The sequence below is a fragment of the Raphanus sativus genome, chromosome 9 (assembly GCF_000801105.2).
Source record: "Raphanus sativus cultivar WK10039 chromosome 9, ASM80110v3, whole genome shotgun sequence".
Lineage (NCBI taxonomy): Eukaryota > Viridiplantae > Streptophyta > Magnoliopsida > Brassicales > Brassicaceae > Raphanus > Raphanus sativus.
In genome coordinates, this window is record NC_079519.1 from 1 (window position 1) to 17,464 (window position 17,464).

The window sequence follows — 17,464 nt, forward strand, 5'->3', positions numbered from 1 at the left end:
TTTCCCTGGTGTAGTGAATCCCTTAGATGGGTAAAAGACCTCTCTTCTTGTGCCCCCTGTGGTTACTCTTATCTTTTCTGAAACTTATTCTTGGTTTCTCAGTGTGCAGTGGACTCAAGAGACATTGAATGGCATGTATCAGTATTTTATCAAGGTTTTGCCTCTACACAGCCATCTCCCTTCACATTTTGTTATTTGGGATGACTATAGATTTGATTGGGTGTTTCTGTTTGTTTTGACTTTGGGTTGCAAGGTTGTACCTACTGAATACACAGATGTTAAAGGCCATGTTATTCAGTCAAACCAGGTTAGGAAACTACCTCTAAGATCAGAACCTCTGACACTTGGCTGTAACTTGTGTAGTAATATTTATCTTAGAATTTGGGTTTTTGTGGTTTGGTACTTTGTAGTTCTCTGTGACTGAGCATTTCGAGAAAACGGAAGCTGGACGCACACAGTCACTGCCTGGTGTTTTCTTTTTCTATGATCTTTCTCCAATTAAGGTATCTCAGAATCAGAGTGATTGAGTGTTGTTGTATATGTTTACTAGTTTTTTCCTCTTACTTTTGAGTGTTGTTGTTGTCAGGTGATTTTCACAGAGCAGCATGTGGAGTTCTTGCACTTCCTCACTAATGTTTGCGCTATAGTAGGAGGTGTGATCTCCCTTCCCTCTCTGCTATCAATGTACTTTCTTTATTCGTGCTAGAATCACTAAATGTAACAAATGTTATTTTTTTTATTTGCAAAATGTAGGCATTTTCACGGTTTCCGGAATCATTGATTCATTTGTATATCATGGACAACGGGCGATAAAGAAAAAGATGGAGATTGGTAAATTCGGCTGAGTTAATACAAAACCATTTGTATCAGGAACAAGAGGAGCAGCTCAAGAAAGCTCAAGTTTATAATTGTTGTAAGTTTAATTTTTGAATAGAGTTGCAGAAACTAGTACTCTTTGTCTCTTTTTTTTTCATTCAAACTCATGATTACCACTTTTGAAAATGTTCATAGTTGACTATGTTTCTCTTACTTAATTTGAGGGTATTTATATTAGATTCAGAATCGATAAAATATATATTGATTTAAGTTGTCTACACAATCAAATCTTGATTTGAATGGCTGCCGTTTCTTTGACTATTGAATTATTTGTCTAAGTTGAGATCTAAAACTAATTGAGGGTGGATACTGGATAGGATACAAAACTACTCAGATTGATAGTACTGGATTTAATTCGACTCTCCCACGTCAAAGAGATAATAATGGTGTTGGAGAATTCAATGCAATTTTTAAATTTTACAACTACTTTTGTACAAAACATGGTTGGGAAAATAATGCATGTGAAATGAGAAGAGAAATGGAGTGTGAACATAATCTTTTGGTGGGCTCCTTTGGTGTTGTGTTTCTTTCAAACTCTCCATCTCTATGCTTTTTCCTTTGCGTAATTTGGAATTCTCCTCTTATAATATTTCAACTTGTAATATAATTAATGCTAAGAAAATGTATCTGTTGATTATCTGAACTATTTACAGAGAATAAACTTTTAGAAAAAATACATGAACAAACGTTCAAATTTGGTTGACGTGCCATCGCATAAACGATATGAGCTTATTGTTCTTGTTCATAATGATAGCTTGGTAACTGTGTACTAAGTGTAGTTTTGTTTTCATTACAAGTAAACCTAGATTTACAAAAAGAACACATTTTTTTGCATATATAGTTGAGTAAACTAAGAGGTTGACAAAAAAAAGTTGAGTAAACTAAGAAATGAATTTATGATGATATATTTTGAACATTTAATTTTAATTTATGGTAAACTATTATCTTTTTTTATTTTTTTATTTTGGTAAAATATTAATATTATACCATTTTCATTTGTTTGCATTGTTGCTAGCAACTTATTACACAGAAATAGAAACAATAAAAACAACACAACAGCAAACAACCAAAGAATAAAAAAATTAAACATAGTTCGATTTTAATTATATCTTGAGGTTTTTTTAAGTTCTGTACGTCCGTTTGAAAATTAAAAAATTAAACATAGTTCTTAATACTCGATAGTACCAACATATTAGTCCAAAACTCTCGTGCTCTGTTACAGTATTACTTGCACCCATTGTCTTTTTTTTTTGGTGTTTTCCTTTATTTCTTCGAGTCACCCACCCACTGGTGTATTGGCGAAAGTTCATATCTGACTTTTATAAAAATGTGTGATGAAGATTCGATCATTTATCTGCCGACTTTGTCTTTTCCTACTTCACTATAGTTCGAATTATTGGTTTTCTTGAATGGATTAATAAGTGAATAAAATGATAGAAGATGCTGCAAGAAAGTTGCGGCATGGCCGGTCACATCTTAGCAACACGCGAAGCTTCACCACTTGCGAATTGTAACCGATAAGAATCATACATAGTTGACATTGATTTATTCTTACGAAGTTTCATCTCCAACGAGACAAAACTCCAAAAAGATGAAACGTGGAAGGTGCTGAATTATACGTTATGTGGATCGTTTGTAGATTCCATTCCGCATATGAACAATTGTCAAACATGCAAGAATACCTAGTTAGCAGATAATCAAAACCGTTGCGCTACCTATTTTACTCTGACTAAAATGCAAACTACATACTTTTTAGTTTGTTGTAATAATTCTTCAAAAGTTTCGGTACAGTTTTGCTGTTTTTAACACTTCTGGCAACATTTGTGGATCGTATATATTGAGGGTGTCAATATGCATGGGAACTTTCGTCTCAATTCGACTTTTTTTTTTTGTCACGAAAGTACTTCATTTAATCAAACTAGTTTGGTGGGGGAATTAACTCCAATCCAACCACCTGGTGTTCATACAAACGCAGGGCGTTCTTTGCTAACCCATCTGCTGCAACATTGTGCAGACGAGAATTCCAAACAAAAACAACAACATCAAATTCCATAGACAAAGCTAGGATATCCGACACAATACCATAAATCTCCAAGGGGGGGTTCTCTCCTGTTGATGGCTTTAATCAACTGTGCTGAATCAGATTCAAATCTTACTTCCTTAACTCCTAGGGAACGGCAAGCTTCAACTCCTTCTCTAAGCGCCAGTCCTTCTGCAATCAGCACTGACGGGATGAAGCTGGCGCTTCTGCTTCCTTCTGTGTGATTCTCGGGTGTCGAAACGAACCACCCTAGCCCTGCATTGAGTGACGATTCGGACCAGGCCGCATCTGATTGAGCTACTACCTTCATCTGGGGCAAAGCCACCGAGACCTTGACGTGGGCTTTCTTCTCTACTAGTTGCTGTGCAATCTCCCATTCCCTAGCTACAACTATCGCCTGCGATAGTGTTTCTGCTGGAGACCCAGAAAAGTTGTCAAACACATACTTGTTCCTTGCTTTCCATAGGGACCAAAGGATCCAAGGTACTAGAGGTGTGGATGTAATTCCCGAAGGTGGGAGACATTTCAGAGCTTGCAACTCAGTCCAGTCTGCTCTCAAATCTGTCATTCCGCTAACATCAAAGCTTCCTACGAGAGGGGATAGGTTCCAGACATCTCGTGCGAAAGGACAGTGAAACAGAAGATGATTGACAGATTCAGAGCTTCCACAACGCTTGCACCTCGGATCAACGTTGATGTGTCGAGCAAGAAGTCTCTCTCCAACCGGTAGGATACCTTTCAAACTTTTCCAGGTAAACATCTTCACCTTAGGAGCTAGTTTTAAGTTCCATAGTGTCTTTTTCCAGTCAAACTCCATGGTTGCTTCTCCTTCTAGGATCTCTTCTTTAAGTTCTTCCATGGCTGCATGATATCCAAATTTTACAGAATATTTTCCATCTTTAGTGCCTAACCATTTTAGCACATCTCTTGCCCCCTTTGTACTCGGTTGAAGGCAGAGAATCCTCTGTTCTTCAAACGGTAGAACCTCCTGGATAAGGTTTATGTTCCACTCTCCCGTTGCCGGGAGGAGCAGGTCACTTACTACCAAAGAAGACGTTTGCTGCGTTGCTGGTCCCATTGGTCTCAGTGGCGAGTCAAGGTTTAACCAGGGGTCATCCCAAATGTTAATGCTTGCTCCATTCCCTATTACCCATCCCAGTTTCTTCAATAGAAGATCCCTTCCAACTAAGATACTGTGCCAGCCATGAGAGGCTGCACTTGGAGACGTACAGCTCAGTAAGTTTCCATCCGGACAGTACTTGGGGAGGAGAGTTCTTCCTAGTAGCCCATTAGGGTTGTCAAGCAATCGGATGCTGATCTTTGCCAAAAACGCCTCATTGAAGGCCTGGATATCTCGCAGTCCTAAGCCCCCACTATCTTTGGGTAGAGTCAATTTCTCCCATGAAATCCATGCCATTTTCTTTTTTCCTTTCCCTCCATCCCACCAGTATCTCGTAAATGCGGATTGAATCCGCTTGCACAGAGAAACTGGCAATTGGAAGCAAGACATGGAGTGGGATGGTATCGGGGTAAGAACACTTTGTAGCATAACAAGCTTCCCAGCCGTCGAGAGATATCTATTTGACCAACTGCTCGCTTTTTGCTTGATTCTATCCACTATTGAAGTAAAGAGATCCCTCTTTCTTCTCCCAAAATGCTCCGGTAGTCCGAGATACTTGCCAACTCCTCCCTCCTTTAGGATCTGAGTCTCCGTGTGGATCCATTGCTTAAGTTCCACTGGTGCCTTTCGAGAAAAGGTTATAGATGACTTCTCTCTATTGATATACTGTCCGGAGGCCTCTTCGTATTTGCGCAGTATTGCCATTAGAGCAGTCGCGGATCCCTTGCTAGCTTTGAGGAAAAACATTGTGTCATCCGCGAATAAAAGGTGGTTAATCCGGGGACTCCCCCTTGCCACCCTTATACCTTGGATGAGCCCTTCCTGCTGTGCCTTGTTACAAAGACCCGAGAGCACTTCACTACATAGAATAAATATGTAGGGTGAGAGGGGATCGCCTTGGCGAATCCCTCGACTCGGTGTAACATGTCCTCTAGGCGAACCGTTGATGAGGAAGGAATATGTAACTGACGAGATGCACTGCATGATCAAACCAATCCAAAGATGGTGAAACCCCAGCCTCTCAAGCACAGCAGCAATAAAATCTCATTCAAGGCGATCATATGCTTTGCTCATGTCCGTCTTCACTGCCATTGCCACCCGTTTTTCCGCTTTAGACGTTTTCAGCGTGTGTAGCACTTCATGCGTGATGAGTATATTGTCTCCTATTGCTCTTCCCGGTACAAATGCGGACTGGTTCTCGGAGATAATCTTTTCAAGCAGGAGGCGTCTCTAGAGGATTTTCGAGTATACTTTGTAATAGACATTGCATAAAGCAATTGGTCTGTAATCCGAGACTCGCTGCGGGCTTTTTATTTTTGGGATGAGGCAAACGTGTGTGGCATTGATCCCACTCGGGAGGACTCCTGACCTGAAAGCATCTTGAATTTCCTCTACTAAATCCGCTCCGATCTCTGTCCAGTGGGTATGGTAGAAAGCCGCTGAGAATCCATCCGGACCTGGCGCTTTCTCCGCGTTGATCGCAAATAGTGCATCCTTCACTTCCGTTGCTGTGGGTAACGATATCAGCACATCATTCTCTTCCGGCGTAACGACCGGCTTAAGCGCTTCCCACACTGTGTCCGTCCTGTTTCCTGGGACTGAGGTGAAAAGCTTTTCAAAATAATTGGCCACTGTCAGAGCGATCTCAGCTTCCTTGTACACCACTTTTCCTTCCTCATCCTCCAAAACAGTGAAGGCATTAGCACGACGCCTATTTTTCGTAGTGGCATGGAAGAAACCTGAGTTCCGGTCCCCCAACTGAAGCCACATTAACCTGCTTCTCTGTTTCCAGAAGGCTTCTTCCGCCAAGTACGCCTCATCTAGGCTCGTGTTAATTTTCTTGATGAGAGCTGTGTCATTCACCGGGCTAGTGAGGGCAACTTCCAATTCCCGTTTTTTCTCCTCGATTAGCGTCTTGCTGTTACGTTGTTGGAGTCTATTCCACGCAGAGAGTGCACTTCTCGTCGATGATAGTTTGTCCATAACTTGAGACTCAGGTGATGCTGCCCATGAGTCTCGGATAACTTTTTTGGCCTCCTCGTTGGTGTTCAGTCTCCGATCATATCTAAACAGGCTCTTTCGTTTCATTGTGGACGGATCCAAGAAGGTGAGTAAAGGCTTGTGGTCTGAACCTTCATACTCGAGGTAGTGACATCGTGCCGTTGGATAATTTTCAGCCCAGGAGCTGTTAGCCACAGCCCTATCTAACATGCATCTCACGAGATGGGTTCCTCGTTGTCCCCTCCAAGATAAGGGGTCACCGGAATGGTGCAGGTCGTACAAATCTCCTTCAGCAAAGAATGTTCTGAGGTCCGAGAATGAACCCTCCGAACGATCTGGGCCTCCTGTTTTCTCATCACTCTTGAGAATATCGTTCAGATCTCCTGTTAAGAACCAGGGAGAGTCACGAATCTCTGCAGACACAAGCAATTGGTTCCACAAAGTGTTTCGTTGCACTCTGTCCGTATTTCCATAAACAAAGCTCGCATAGAAAACTTTCCCTTGGAATACAATACTTGTTTCAAAGACATTAGCGCTAGAGTACAATACAGTGAGATTCACTTTTGGATTCCAAAATAGAGCAAGTCCTCCAGCTCCATGGCCTACTGGGGGGACTAGATGATGTTCTTCATACCCTAACTGGTCACATTTTTGCAGCACAACAGCATCGGAATTTTTGGTCTCAATCAAGAAGAGAATATCGGGCCGGAACTTCTTCGATATTTCTTTGAGACGACGAACTGTCCGGGGATTCCCCAACCCCTGACAGTTCCAACTAGCCATCGCTAAGGAACTGGACCGGACGGAACACGAAAACCCGTCTTTCTCCGGTTTGACTTCGGGATCATATTGCTGAGGGGTACATTATCAGATGAATGTGTGTTTGCTCCCGAAGACTCTGGTAGCGCAGGGAGTCCCCTCGCTTTGTCCTTATTCTTTGTCACTCCGAGTCGAGATTCCTCAACACTGAGTTTCCTGCGGCACTTTGTGGTTCTTGGAGTCTTTACTTTTCTTATCTTTGCGCTTGCTTCTCTCCTAAGTGAGGGGCTTGATGGCACTTTAGTTCTCCCTGGAGGTCTGCCTGGCTTTCTTTTAACCACAGTTTGTTCTTGTTGAGTGAAAGTAGAACTTGGAACAGGTTCCGGGCCTAATCTCAGTGTTGCAGGGACCCTTGCTTGGCTATTTGGCGACACGTGTCCCCCAAGCCTCTTGGATGCTGATAGTCTTTCTTGAGGGCTTGGAGCGGGGACATCAAGGTGTTTTCCTGAGCTATTTCCTTTAGCTTGTTCATTTGAGCCTAGTCTCTGGGTTGCTGGGATCCTTATTTGGGAAGAGCTAGGAGAGATTTCTGTCCCGTTCCCGGTGTTAACTGCGTTATGCTGTGGGCTAATTCCCAGTCTCTGTGTTGCAGGTACGCGTTCTGGGAAGGTATTGTTAGCAGGTGGGCTCTTTTCCGTAGCCATATTAAGAGAGGCTCGTACCACTTGAAGCACTGCATCCTCGAGCTGGCCCCTCCCAACTTCGTGCTCAGTTCTTTTGCTACTGGACTCCCGTTCCAGTAATTCAATGTATCTGTCCTTCTGCACTGCAACCCCCTCTACATCTCTACTGTTATCACGAAGAGGGTCTTGACGCATCCCTTCTTGTTCCAAGTAATGGGGATTCCCCCTTGCGTCATTAGTTTGGTTGTTCCTTGAGACGCTAGAACCCGTTTCTCTATGATCAGGGCCGTGCTTTTGGACCTCCCGATAGAAACTCCTGCTCGGTGGAGCTGGGAGAATGTTTTGGTTGGTGTAGTCCCGACGTGATCGGGAGGATCTCGCTTCAACCATTTGTGAACAATCTCTTGTTTGGTGAGTGCGTCGTTGCTGGCCTCTTTCTTGCCAAGAGTGTGATTGCGCTTTGTAAGCTCTATTCTGCTGCTGCCTGCGAGGCTCGAAATCAGATTTCTTTTCTCTGTCATTACTCTGATACGGTGCAGAGAACTTGAAAGTCGCCGGGTCATTCTGCTCCTGAAATCTTTGAGTTTGTCTACCTTGAGCTGGAGCAGCAGAGTATCCTCTTATGGATTCTGAATCACGATCTGCCTTCTGGATAGTTGGTTCTCTTGACCCCTCTTGTGCTTCCCTCAGGGCTCTTGCTTCCGCTCGAGCCACCAAGCACTCTTTTAGTTCGTGATCAAGGCGTAGACACTTCGTACAGTGCTTGTCTAGTCTCTCGTACACAAGAGTAACTGGGACCTCGTCTCCATTCGGATACTCAACTACTGACTTGGTGATTAGAGGGAGCAGTCCATTCACATGGACTCTCATCCTTGCAGTTAGAGCTCTGATTTCAGCTTTCTCGTATATTCCGATATCTGAACCAATGCATTTGATAGTCGGTTCTGTCCACAGGTGGACAGGTAGGCCCTGCACTTTGATCCAAAAAGGTATCAATGAGGGGAAGGATGGGGAGACTGTTGGTTCCCATCTTTGCAGAATGATGAGCCATCTTGCATAATGATACGGGCGTTGTTCCAGCACCGAAAGCAAGTCTGCTTCAAGTTCGAACTGAAACTGGAACATCCCGTTTCCCAAATCCGAACCCACTGGCTTGAACTCTGTTTTCCAGTGCTCAGTGAAAAAGGGAATCAATGACCAAACTTTCTGAGTAGTTTTGTTGGTGACTCGCCCTATAAGGGTCAGTGAGTGCTTCCTGAGAAGTTCGGAGTTGTCTGGCAGTGGGACTTTTACTCTAGCAGCTCGAAGAGGTTGTTGAGTACTCAGATCTAGACCCTTTCCTTTTTCGGCCGATGAGATTCTACGGTGAGCCATGCTGAGTCTCGTGGTTTTGCTTAGTTTGGAAGGTGGAGTTGGTAACAGTGTGGAGCTTTTTGTTCTCAACAACAACCACAATAATAAAGGAAACCCCTGAAGGTTGTACACAGAAGATTCACTGGATACTACGGTTGAATAGAAGCTAGTAGGAATAGTTTGTCACTACAAACCAGAACTTAGCTGTTACCGGGATTCTCCAATAAACAAGCTGTCGGAACTAGGGTTTAAGGCTTTGTTGAGGTTTAGATGCGGCTGCAGAGAAGCTTTTCATGGTTTGAAGCAGCTGGAGATTCCTCGTGAGCTTTGTTCTTCGTCATGAGTTCACCGTCGGGAAGGTAGAGGCGGCAGCGGCGGTCCCTCCGACGTCTGTCGGGGGAAGAACCCGGTGAGGTTACCTTCAAGACTTTCTTCGGACCGTCAGATAAAACCCAAACGGGAAAGAATTCAAACTTTTTGCAGGAAATGCAGTAAGAAAAACCTGTTTCGATGAAAGTTTATTCTTTTATCTGGCGGTTAAGAACTTTTCTCGTAGAACGTGTCTGAGAGAGAACTTTTCACTAAACTATTCCTCTCTATTCATTTTCGTCTCAATTCGACTATTATGATTTATTTGTGGGTGATAACAAAAAACAAGCTACTAGCTAACATCAAACATACATCTGAACGAACGAAACATAGTATATTTGCTTTTAGTTTTAGTCAATCTTATTTTAACACAAAATCATTTAACGTTAACATTTGGGCGAAAAACTTGTTCAGTTTCAAATAGCTAAAACATATGAAATCCATTGTTCAAAAAGAAATTAGCTAAAACATAAGTATTTGGTGTGACCCAGTTAACATTTTGAATCATACAAGCAACAACCAATCTTTTAAGAAAAAGACATATGTTTACACCATTCCCATGGAGCATATGTATTCAGTCATTAACTAAACATCGCACGGTTTGTCTAAAACGTTACTGCCTTTGTTAGATGAATATGTAAATAAGGTTCATAGGTACGATTTCATTTACTAGAAAACTAAACTAAAAACATCATTAAGATTATAGAAAACGAAGCTAGAGATTACATAGACCAAAAAAAAAGGAAAATTACATAAAACGAAATCTGTGGCATGGTCGAAGCATGACAAAAAACCGCAGCTGGACCGACACAGAGACTGATACAAACATAATATTGACATACGAGATTTAACCCACTAATCATAAACATAATTACCCTATTAGCCTCTCCATGTAATATCCAAAAACTCCATTACAGGCGGCTTCTAAAATTCCTATTTTACCCCTATTCTTACCAAACCAAACCAAACCAAACCGATCTAAGACAGGATCTTGTCCCAATCTATCTCGTACGACGGATACTTCTCCAACGAGAACGTCTCGTTCCAACACTGCGGCGGCTCCTCCGTGTCGGCGAACGTTAAGTCCGACAACGGCGAAGAGCCGGCGGACTCGACAAACTCCGTCGCCGGCGGTGGAGATCCAGCGTTGGAGTTATCCTCCGCCTTGACTTTCTCCGCCTCAGTTTTCTTCGAGGCACGTTTCTTGGATCCTTTCGTCGCCGCCGTTTTGCCCTGTTTCTCCGCCTCCGCCATGCTCTGACAAATAGCTTCGAGCTTGGCGTCTACGGTGGAGTGCAGCGGTTTGTACTCGCCGAACTCGCCTCCGATGTGGGACCCGCTGTGACGCAGGTTCGGGAAGTTAAGCCGGGCGAAGTCGCCGCGCAGCTTATACGCCGCCTTGTCGTAGGCCAGCGCTGCTTCCTCCGCCGTGTCGAACGTCCCGAGCCAAAGACGGGTACGGTTCCTCGGCAAACGGATCTCCGCCACCCATTTCCCCCAGTGACGCTGCCTCACGCCTCTGTACAGCTTCGTCGGCTTCTCCGGAACACCACCGTAGGCGGCGCCGGACTGCTTCATCAGCAGCGGCTTGGGGCTGAGGAGACTCGAGAAAGCGTTGCTGTGGTTATGGTTCTGGTGAACTTGGGAGGAAGAGAGGTGGTTTAGCCCGGTTAATGACGCGGTTTGCTGAAGATCCGACCCGTAAGAAAACGGTTGTGTCATGTACGTTGAATAGTCTTGCGGGTAATATCCGGGGAAGGTAGGGAGAGAAGGGGAAAACGCAGACGCTGCGGGTTGAATAAACGCAGACGCAGACGCGGGATAAGGAGAAGAGTTGGAAACGGTATTTATATAAGGTACAAGCGCTTCCATGAGTTCACCACCACCAAACGAATCTGGCTGTTGAAACGTTATGCTATTGTACATATTGAGAGCAGCTTCCATTATGATTTTTTTTTAAAGAAAAATAAAACTGAATCCGAAAATATACACCTGGTTCTTATCAAAAGTAAAGAACAGGGTTTTTTTCAAGAAGATTCAAGAAAATAAAAATGGATCGAAAAGGTTTGAAATAAGCAACCTTGTTTAGATCCAAGAGGAGGGAACAAAAAATAACCCTCCACTAATTCTACGAAAAATAAAAGGAAAAATTGAGAAGAAAAAACTTTCAATTAAATGTGCAGATTAAAAAAAAAACACAGTTTCATAAGCTTGAATTTTCGTATGAATAATCAATTAAAACCATTCAAACATAAATAAACCAAGAAACCGACTTTTCTTTTTTGAAAGAAGCAGGACCGAATGAGAAAAACAATGGCAATTTTTAGCTAAGAATTTTTTTTTGTTGGGGAGGACACTCAGTTTTTTGTAGTGAATTTACTCTCTGCCTCACCGATGGATGCTTTACCCTCAGCAGCTTGACCTCGTTATATAGTGGATGAAGCTTCCTCACACTATTTTTCATTTTTTATTCGTATTATCTTCGTTATGCATTTTATTGTTTTCGATATTTCCCATTTTCCAGATAAAATAATATTCGGGAGGAAATATAAGGCTAAAATAAAACTCTGTAACCCACCGAAAACTTCTCCTAAAAGTTACCGCATACCGTGAACAGAATAATTACTAAAGAATTCGCAAGTTGATTAACTTGAAAACAATAATTAATAAATGAAAAAAACTACTTTCATTTCATTCAAAGGAAATTAACACTTTGACGGGAAAATAAAAATAAAAAACTACTATTCAGATATGAATAAAATTTTGATAACTTTTTACATTTCTTACGTTTTGCCATATTTGAAAAACGTGAAAAAAACATTATACCATAAATCATTGATTCGACATTGTAGACTATTCACGAATAGAAACTTTTGCAATTTGCATAATGGATTATTTAATTATTTTGTTTATGCCGTAAACTTTACGGTGGTGTACAATAAAGGTCGTTGAGTAACTTTGAGAGTGCTATTTGGTGAAAAATAAAACCTTAAACCAACGCTATGATATGATTTATCAAAAATTCCAACGTGATCATGAATTATATTACCACTCTGTTTCATCTCTTTATTTTCACAAGCAGATATTTAACTTAGTAATTTCTAATATCTAATTTTTCATTGAATCCGAAGAAGAGCAAAAAAAAAAAGAATACATGTAGATTTGTTTTACGTAGCATGTGAGATGTAGAGAAATGACATGCAGCCAATGTGGATGGCGCGTTAATATTAGTAATCTTTGTATGGTTACACGTGTCGTAGTACCGTTTGTGAAATTTGGAGTTAATGGTCTCATACCTGCTTTTGTTGACCTTTCTGGGCTTGTGTTCGCAGTTTACTGTCCTCAGCTTAGTTTTTTTTTTTCCTCAGCTTATTATCGGCTTTAACTATTGGTAAGACTGATATTAATCTTATATAATCTTTTCTGTTAACATGATTGATTAGTAACTTTGCAATCTTAAGTTGCTCATACCACGGTAGATCGATGATGTCTTATCTTTTATTCAACAGTGTATAATTTTGTGAAGGGAATAGAAATTGATGGTGCTTTGACAATAAATAATTAGTTGGTAATAATGATAAGGAAAAGATAAGAATAAGCTGGTAAGTGACGGCAGAGGGGCTGCTTTCAAAACAGTTTTGATATTCTTATCAATGGGTCACCTACTTGCTCCTCACCCTTCTCTATTTCATTACTTCCTATTAGTGGAGATAAATAGAGACAATTGTTTAATTACAAAACTTACTCTTGGCTCAAAGTCAACTATTTGAGAACTTAACAAGCAATCTTATATAAACTAGACCACGAACAATAATTTCGTAGATATGATGCAAAACACTAAACTATATCTGTGATGAGTTAATTCATCTGCGGGCGTGAGTTCTTTCATTTAGATTAATTTACGATACAATTTCCCATGTCTGACTCTGTAGCATTCGTTAACTTGTAATCACCGTGAATTGTCTACGGAACTAGCCAAACGAAATATATATGGTTCAAAATTCAAATATAGATGCCGTATTGTTAATAATATATGGAATTAAGAATAATATCATAAGACGCCGATCGTGATATAGATAGATTAACATCACTATTGAATTTTTAAAGTTTCTGGTTTAGTCGCATGTAATAATCATATATGATGGTTATAATGGGTGGTTTAGACTTTAATCGATATAAAAGGTTTCAAAAATATTAAGAAGTCTCTAGAGATGGATTGGCGGAGAACTCCACCATTATCATCGCCATATTTTATAACCAATATTATATTACATTCTTCCATTTTTTAACAAAAGTCTGAACCTTTCGCCATCTTATCTTGTTGTGTATTACTGTATTTTATTTATAGCCGCATTTTCCGAACAACTCGAGTTTATCGCTATTATCCAAGCTCTGATACAAATGCCCGACCACACGAAAAAGAACGACTCAGATAAACTCGTGCAATGTCCGTGGTTAACATTTTGAATGTACTTAGAATATGATTAATTACCTGGACGGATAGTTATACATTTATAACAGTTTTATCTTGGTCAGGGATCATGTTGGTAAAATGCATGCACAATATACGCGATATATGCAACGCCTAGCTAGTAATCTGCATTGCTTTATTACCAAGTACATGCTTATATATAAGCAAACTTTCACAAATCGTCTTAAAAAAAAAACTTTAGAAAATTATCTCCTACTCCACATTGAAGTACCCGAGATAAATAAACACCACTTGTGTTTAAAATTTGAGAAACTAGCTAGTGGCCTCTATAATATGCATATAATAAGTTATATTGTTCGTATACTGGTATTAAAAGTCAGCATGGAAGACGCGAGGCGAAGTGTGGGACGCATGTGGGAAGCACGTGGTTTTTGAACATGTGAGCGGTTTGCGGCGGAAGAAGCTTGAGATTCACGGTGGACTAAAACAGCTGGCGGATCTGCGCGCCAAATACAAGTATACAGAGTTTATAAATAAATGCTAAGCAACCCTCGTGGTAAAATGGAAGCAAGATTTAAGGCTGCTTAAGAAAATTTTGAATTATTGAATGGGGTAATAGCATCGTATGTATTGTCTGAATAGTCAACTGCATAATGCACCCTCTAATCTAGCTGCTTTTTTTAGTTGGCAGCTTCTTAACGCACATATTCATGCGCAAGATAAAATGTTTCAATCTTCTATTTTTTTCGTGACCCATATTTTCATCTAACTAATTACATACATCTGTGATGTATTTAACCCCGACTCTATGTACATTCAAGTTTCACGAGCTCTTACATTTTGTTTTGTTCAATAGCTCGACTTTCCATAATCCTTAAAATGATCTGTATTACACGGTATTCTTCTTAGTCTTACGCATGACTCATATGTATATGCATCACGTGACGCACATATCAGGAAACATACCACGTTGTAATGAAAATATGTTATCTGGAATACTGGAGAATAATATTCCATATTTACCTCGACACTAAAGCCAATACGAAAGATTCACTGTAACAGTTTGGGTGAGTACAGAAATATTTAAATAACATTTTATGACACATCAGATTCATCCATACACATGATCGACATAGGAGTCTTGACAATGAATGCTCTTTATGTATCTGAATAATTAAGAGATCTAAACACGTTAATACACGGAATAGCTGAAAAAGATTGCTAAGAGCACCACTATCGCTAGGAACGTTCACGAATTCTTAGGCAAATTTTTTTTTTCTTTTTTGTCCAAAAAATAAAAAATAAAATAAAACGAACCATTCGCGGACCGCCATATATCGGTGGAGTTTGTAAACAGTGCAAAAAACTCATCATAATTGTTTATTAGGCTGAGGTTTTTAACATAATATAAGAATAGTTCTTTAACTATAACTAAAAAAAACTAAAATCGTTTTTTAATTTTAACAAAAAAATTAAGAATCGTCTTTTTATTACAGCTCTAATACACGGATAGCTTTCATCAACCTCAAAGTTCTAAAACATTATTATTATTATTATTATTTTTTTTTTTTGTTCTAAAACATTATTTTACGGAAAAAAAGATTCTAAAATATTATTCAGAAGAAAACAACAGGAATATAGGATAAAATCAGAAAATAAAAAAGTAGCAATAACATCAGTGGCATGGATTGCGCGTGGCCCATAATCTCATACTAGTTACTTTGAAAAGTTTATTTTCTCCAATTTCAACGAAGTTCTCTTCTTCACGCGGTTTCCGTCACACACTCCTCGTTTCAGGACCTTTTAGATCTAACAATTCTACGCCACGTGTTCTAATCAATGGCTCAGATTTTGCCGTCATCTTAGCTTAGCTGTGTGGTCATCGTGAACTATAACCTACCTCACTCCACTTATGCCTCTATCTCTCTTTTTGTAATACTAGCATCTTATTTTCCTCATACAAAAACAAAATCAACTTTAGCATAATAGTAATGAATTTAAATTTTGTTTGATCCATTTTAATCTCATCACTGTAAAGTAGTCTTTTAGCACAACGATCACAATTTTTTAAAGACTGTGATTTAGTTTTGAAGATGTAAAAATAAATAAGAAATTTAAAGTTTTGACAATGAACGATATTGCAGAAAATAATAAAAGGTTGTCGTCGTTTTCAAAGCAGTTGGACGTAGTCTTAGTGATGAAGTGAATGGCATCATGTGAGCTTTGGGTGAATTGTCCCCTTCAGTTTTGATCAAATAATAATATATTTTTCCTCTTTGATTTTATCGTTTGTTTTCGCGTGAGATCGTGAATAACGTGACATATGGTCCATTTTACAGACTGGAAATCCAAAACTAGTACACAAGTTTTGGATTCTATTACGCTGTTGTTATCAATAGACATGGTTACCAATTTGAATTGTAACACCATTATATTCGATGAATAATCTCTTAACATCGATTCATGGGCATTATGGCTATAAACGTTCACTTATGATGAAGTTTCAAAATGTGACACTTCTGAAAGTAAAACAAAAAGGGAGAAAAGTCATCGTAAGATAATAGAATCCAAGACTCTTTTATTAGCTAATGAGAAGAAAGTTAGGTGTTAAATTATCAAGAATGTTTCGTAAAACTTTTAACATTTTGATTTCGTACATGAAACATCCTTGATCACTTTTCCTTTGCCATCTGACCAAAACAATACCATTGACCATCAAATCACCTAACAGTCTTTATGTCTCGACATAATCATAACCACCATTCTTTCTTAGAGCAGATTTAAATCACTAAACACAAGCCCCAAAAAATGAAAAGAAACAAATACTGTAATATCAATGGGCTATTGGTTCAAAAGCCCAGTAGGCAAGACCTTGAAAAGCAACTTAACCAGTGATAAGACAAAACTCAAACCAAACCGGAGTTTAACTTTACCAACCAATTGGTTTTATTGATCCAGAATACAATTAACCAACCCACGTCTAAACTATTAAAACTAAAGTACAATTAGTATTTCACCATAACTTTTCCTAAATAATTACAACCATATGCCATTGAGCTAAAACTATTAATTTATCACAATTAATTATTATCACCAAAGTAAAAGTAATCAATTCTTTCTTTAACCACTCGCTCCACAATATACGTTACCATAGTCATTATTATTTAACATTTTATCGTAAATTACTATATCAAATAAATCATAATAATCATTAAGTCAGTTTTTTTTTTTTTTGAAAAAAGGGCTTTCAATCATTAAGTCAGTTTCAACGTATTGTTCTCATATCTCTCACTATACAAATGTATTTGTTTTCATATATGCTGCAAATAAACTAAAGCTTTTCTTAGAAATTTACACTAAATTAAAAACAATAGCTGACATATCTCATTAATAGCTTACACATTATATAATTGAAAATGTTGTATTACGATATGCACAAACTATTGTTCTCATATCTTTTAATATACATAGCGGTTGTAGTTTATATAATTGAAATATCACATTAATAGCTTATACACTTTAAATTTTATATCACAAACTATAGTTAGCAAATGATGTATTCAATTTCAAAAAAGTTCCCGTACGGTATGCACAACTATGGCAACAACCCACAATATGGAAAAGATAAAAAGGAAAATCAATTTTAAACTTAACTCCCACGTTTTTCTGAAAATATCGGTTTGATTCATTTAAATTACAAATATCTTTATTATAAATGTTTAGGAGATACTGCAATCGTGTTGTTCTATCCAATAGAAATATCAATATAATTAAATCAGAATCCCTTTTATAGATTTGCCCCTGATTTTCCTTGGCATATTACTTTTTGT

At 39.2% G+C, this 17,464-nt stretch overlaps 3 protein-coding genes across 3 annotated transcripts; 1 reads left to right on the plus strand and 2 right to left on the minus strand.

Annotated features, from left to right (window-relative positions):
* Window positions 1-7: 7 nt before the first annotated feature.
* LOC130499464 (uncharacterized) lies at window positions 8-1,053 on the plus strand. Its single transcript, XM_056993557.1, has 6 exons — window positions 8-30; window positions 103-154; window positions 254-307; window positions 411-503; window positions 587-653; window positions 754-1,053. Exons 2-6 carry the CDS (start codon window positions 134-136, stop codon window positions 843-845), a joined length of 327 nt encoding a protein of 108 aa, XP_056849537.1. The 5' UTR covers window positions 8-30; window positions 103-133; the 3' UTR covers window positions 846-1,053.
* Window positions 1,054-2,918: 1,865 nt separating this feature from the next.
* LOC108824485 (uncharacterized) lies at window positions 2,919-5,021 on the minus strand. Its single transcript, XM_018597921.1, has one exon. It carries the CDS (start codon window positions 5,019-5,021, stop codon window positions 2,919-2,921), a length of 2,103 nt encoding a protein of 700 aa, XP_018453423.1.
* Window positions 5,022-9,880: 4,859 nt separating this feature from the next.
* Window positions 9,881-11,612, minus strand: LOC108827757 (ethylene-responsive transcription factor RAP2-4). Its single transcript, XM_018601236.2, has one exon. The coding sequence runs from the start codon at window positions 11,144-11,146 to the stop codon at window positions 10,181-10,183; it is 966 nt and encodes a 321-aa protein (XP_018456738.1). The 5' UTR covers window positions 11,147-11,612; the 3' UTR covers window positions 9,881-10,180.
* Window positions 11,613-17,464: the final 5,852 nt, after the last annotated feature.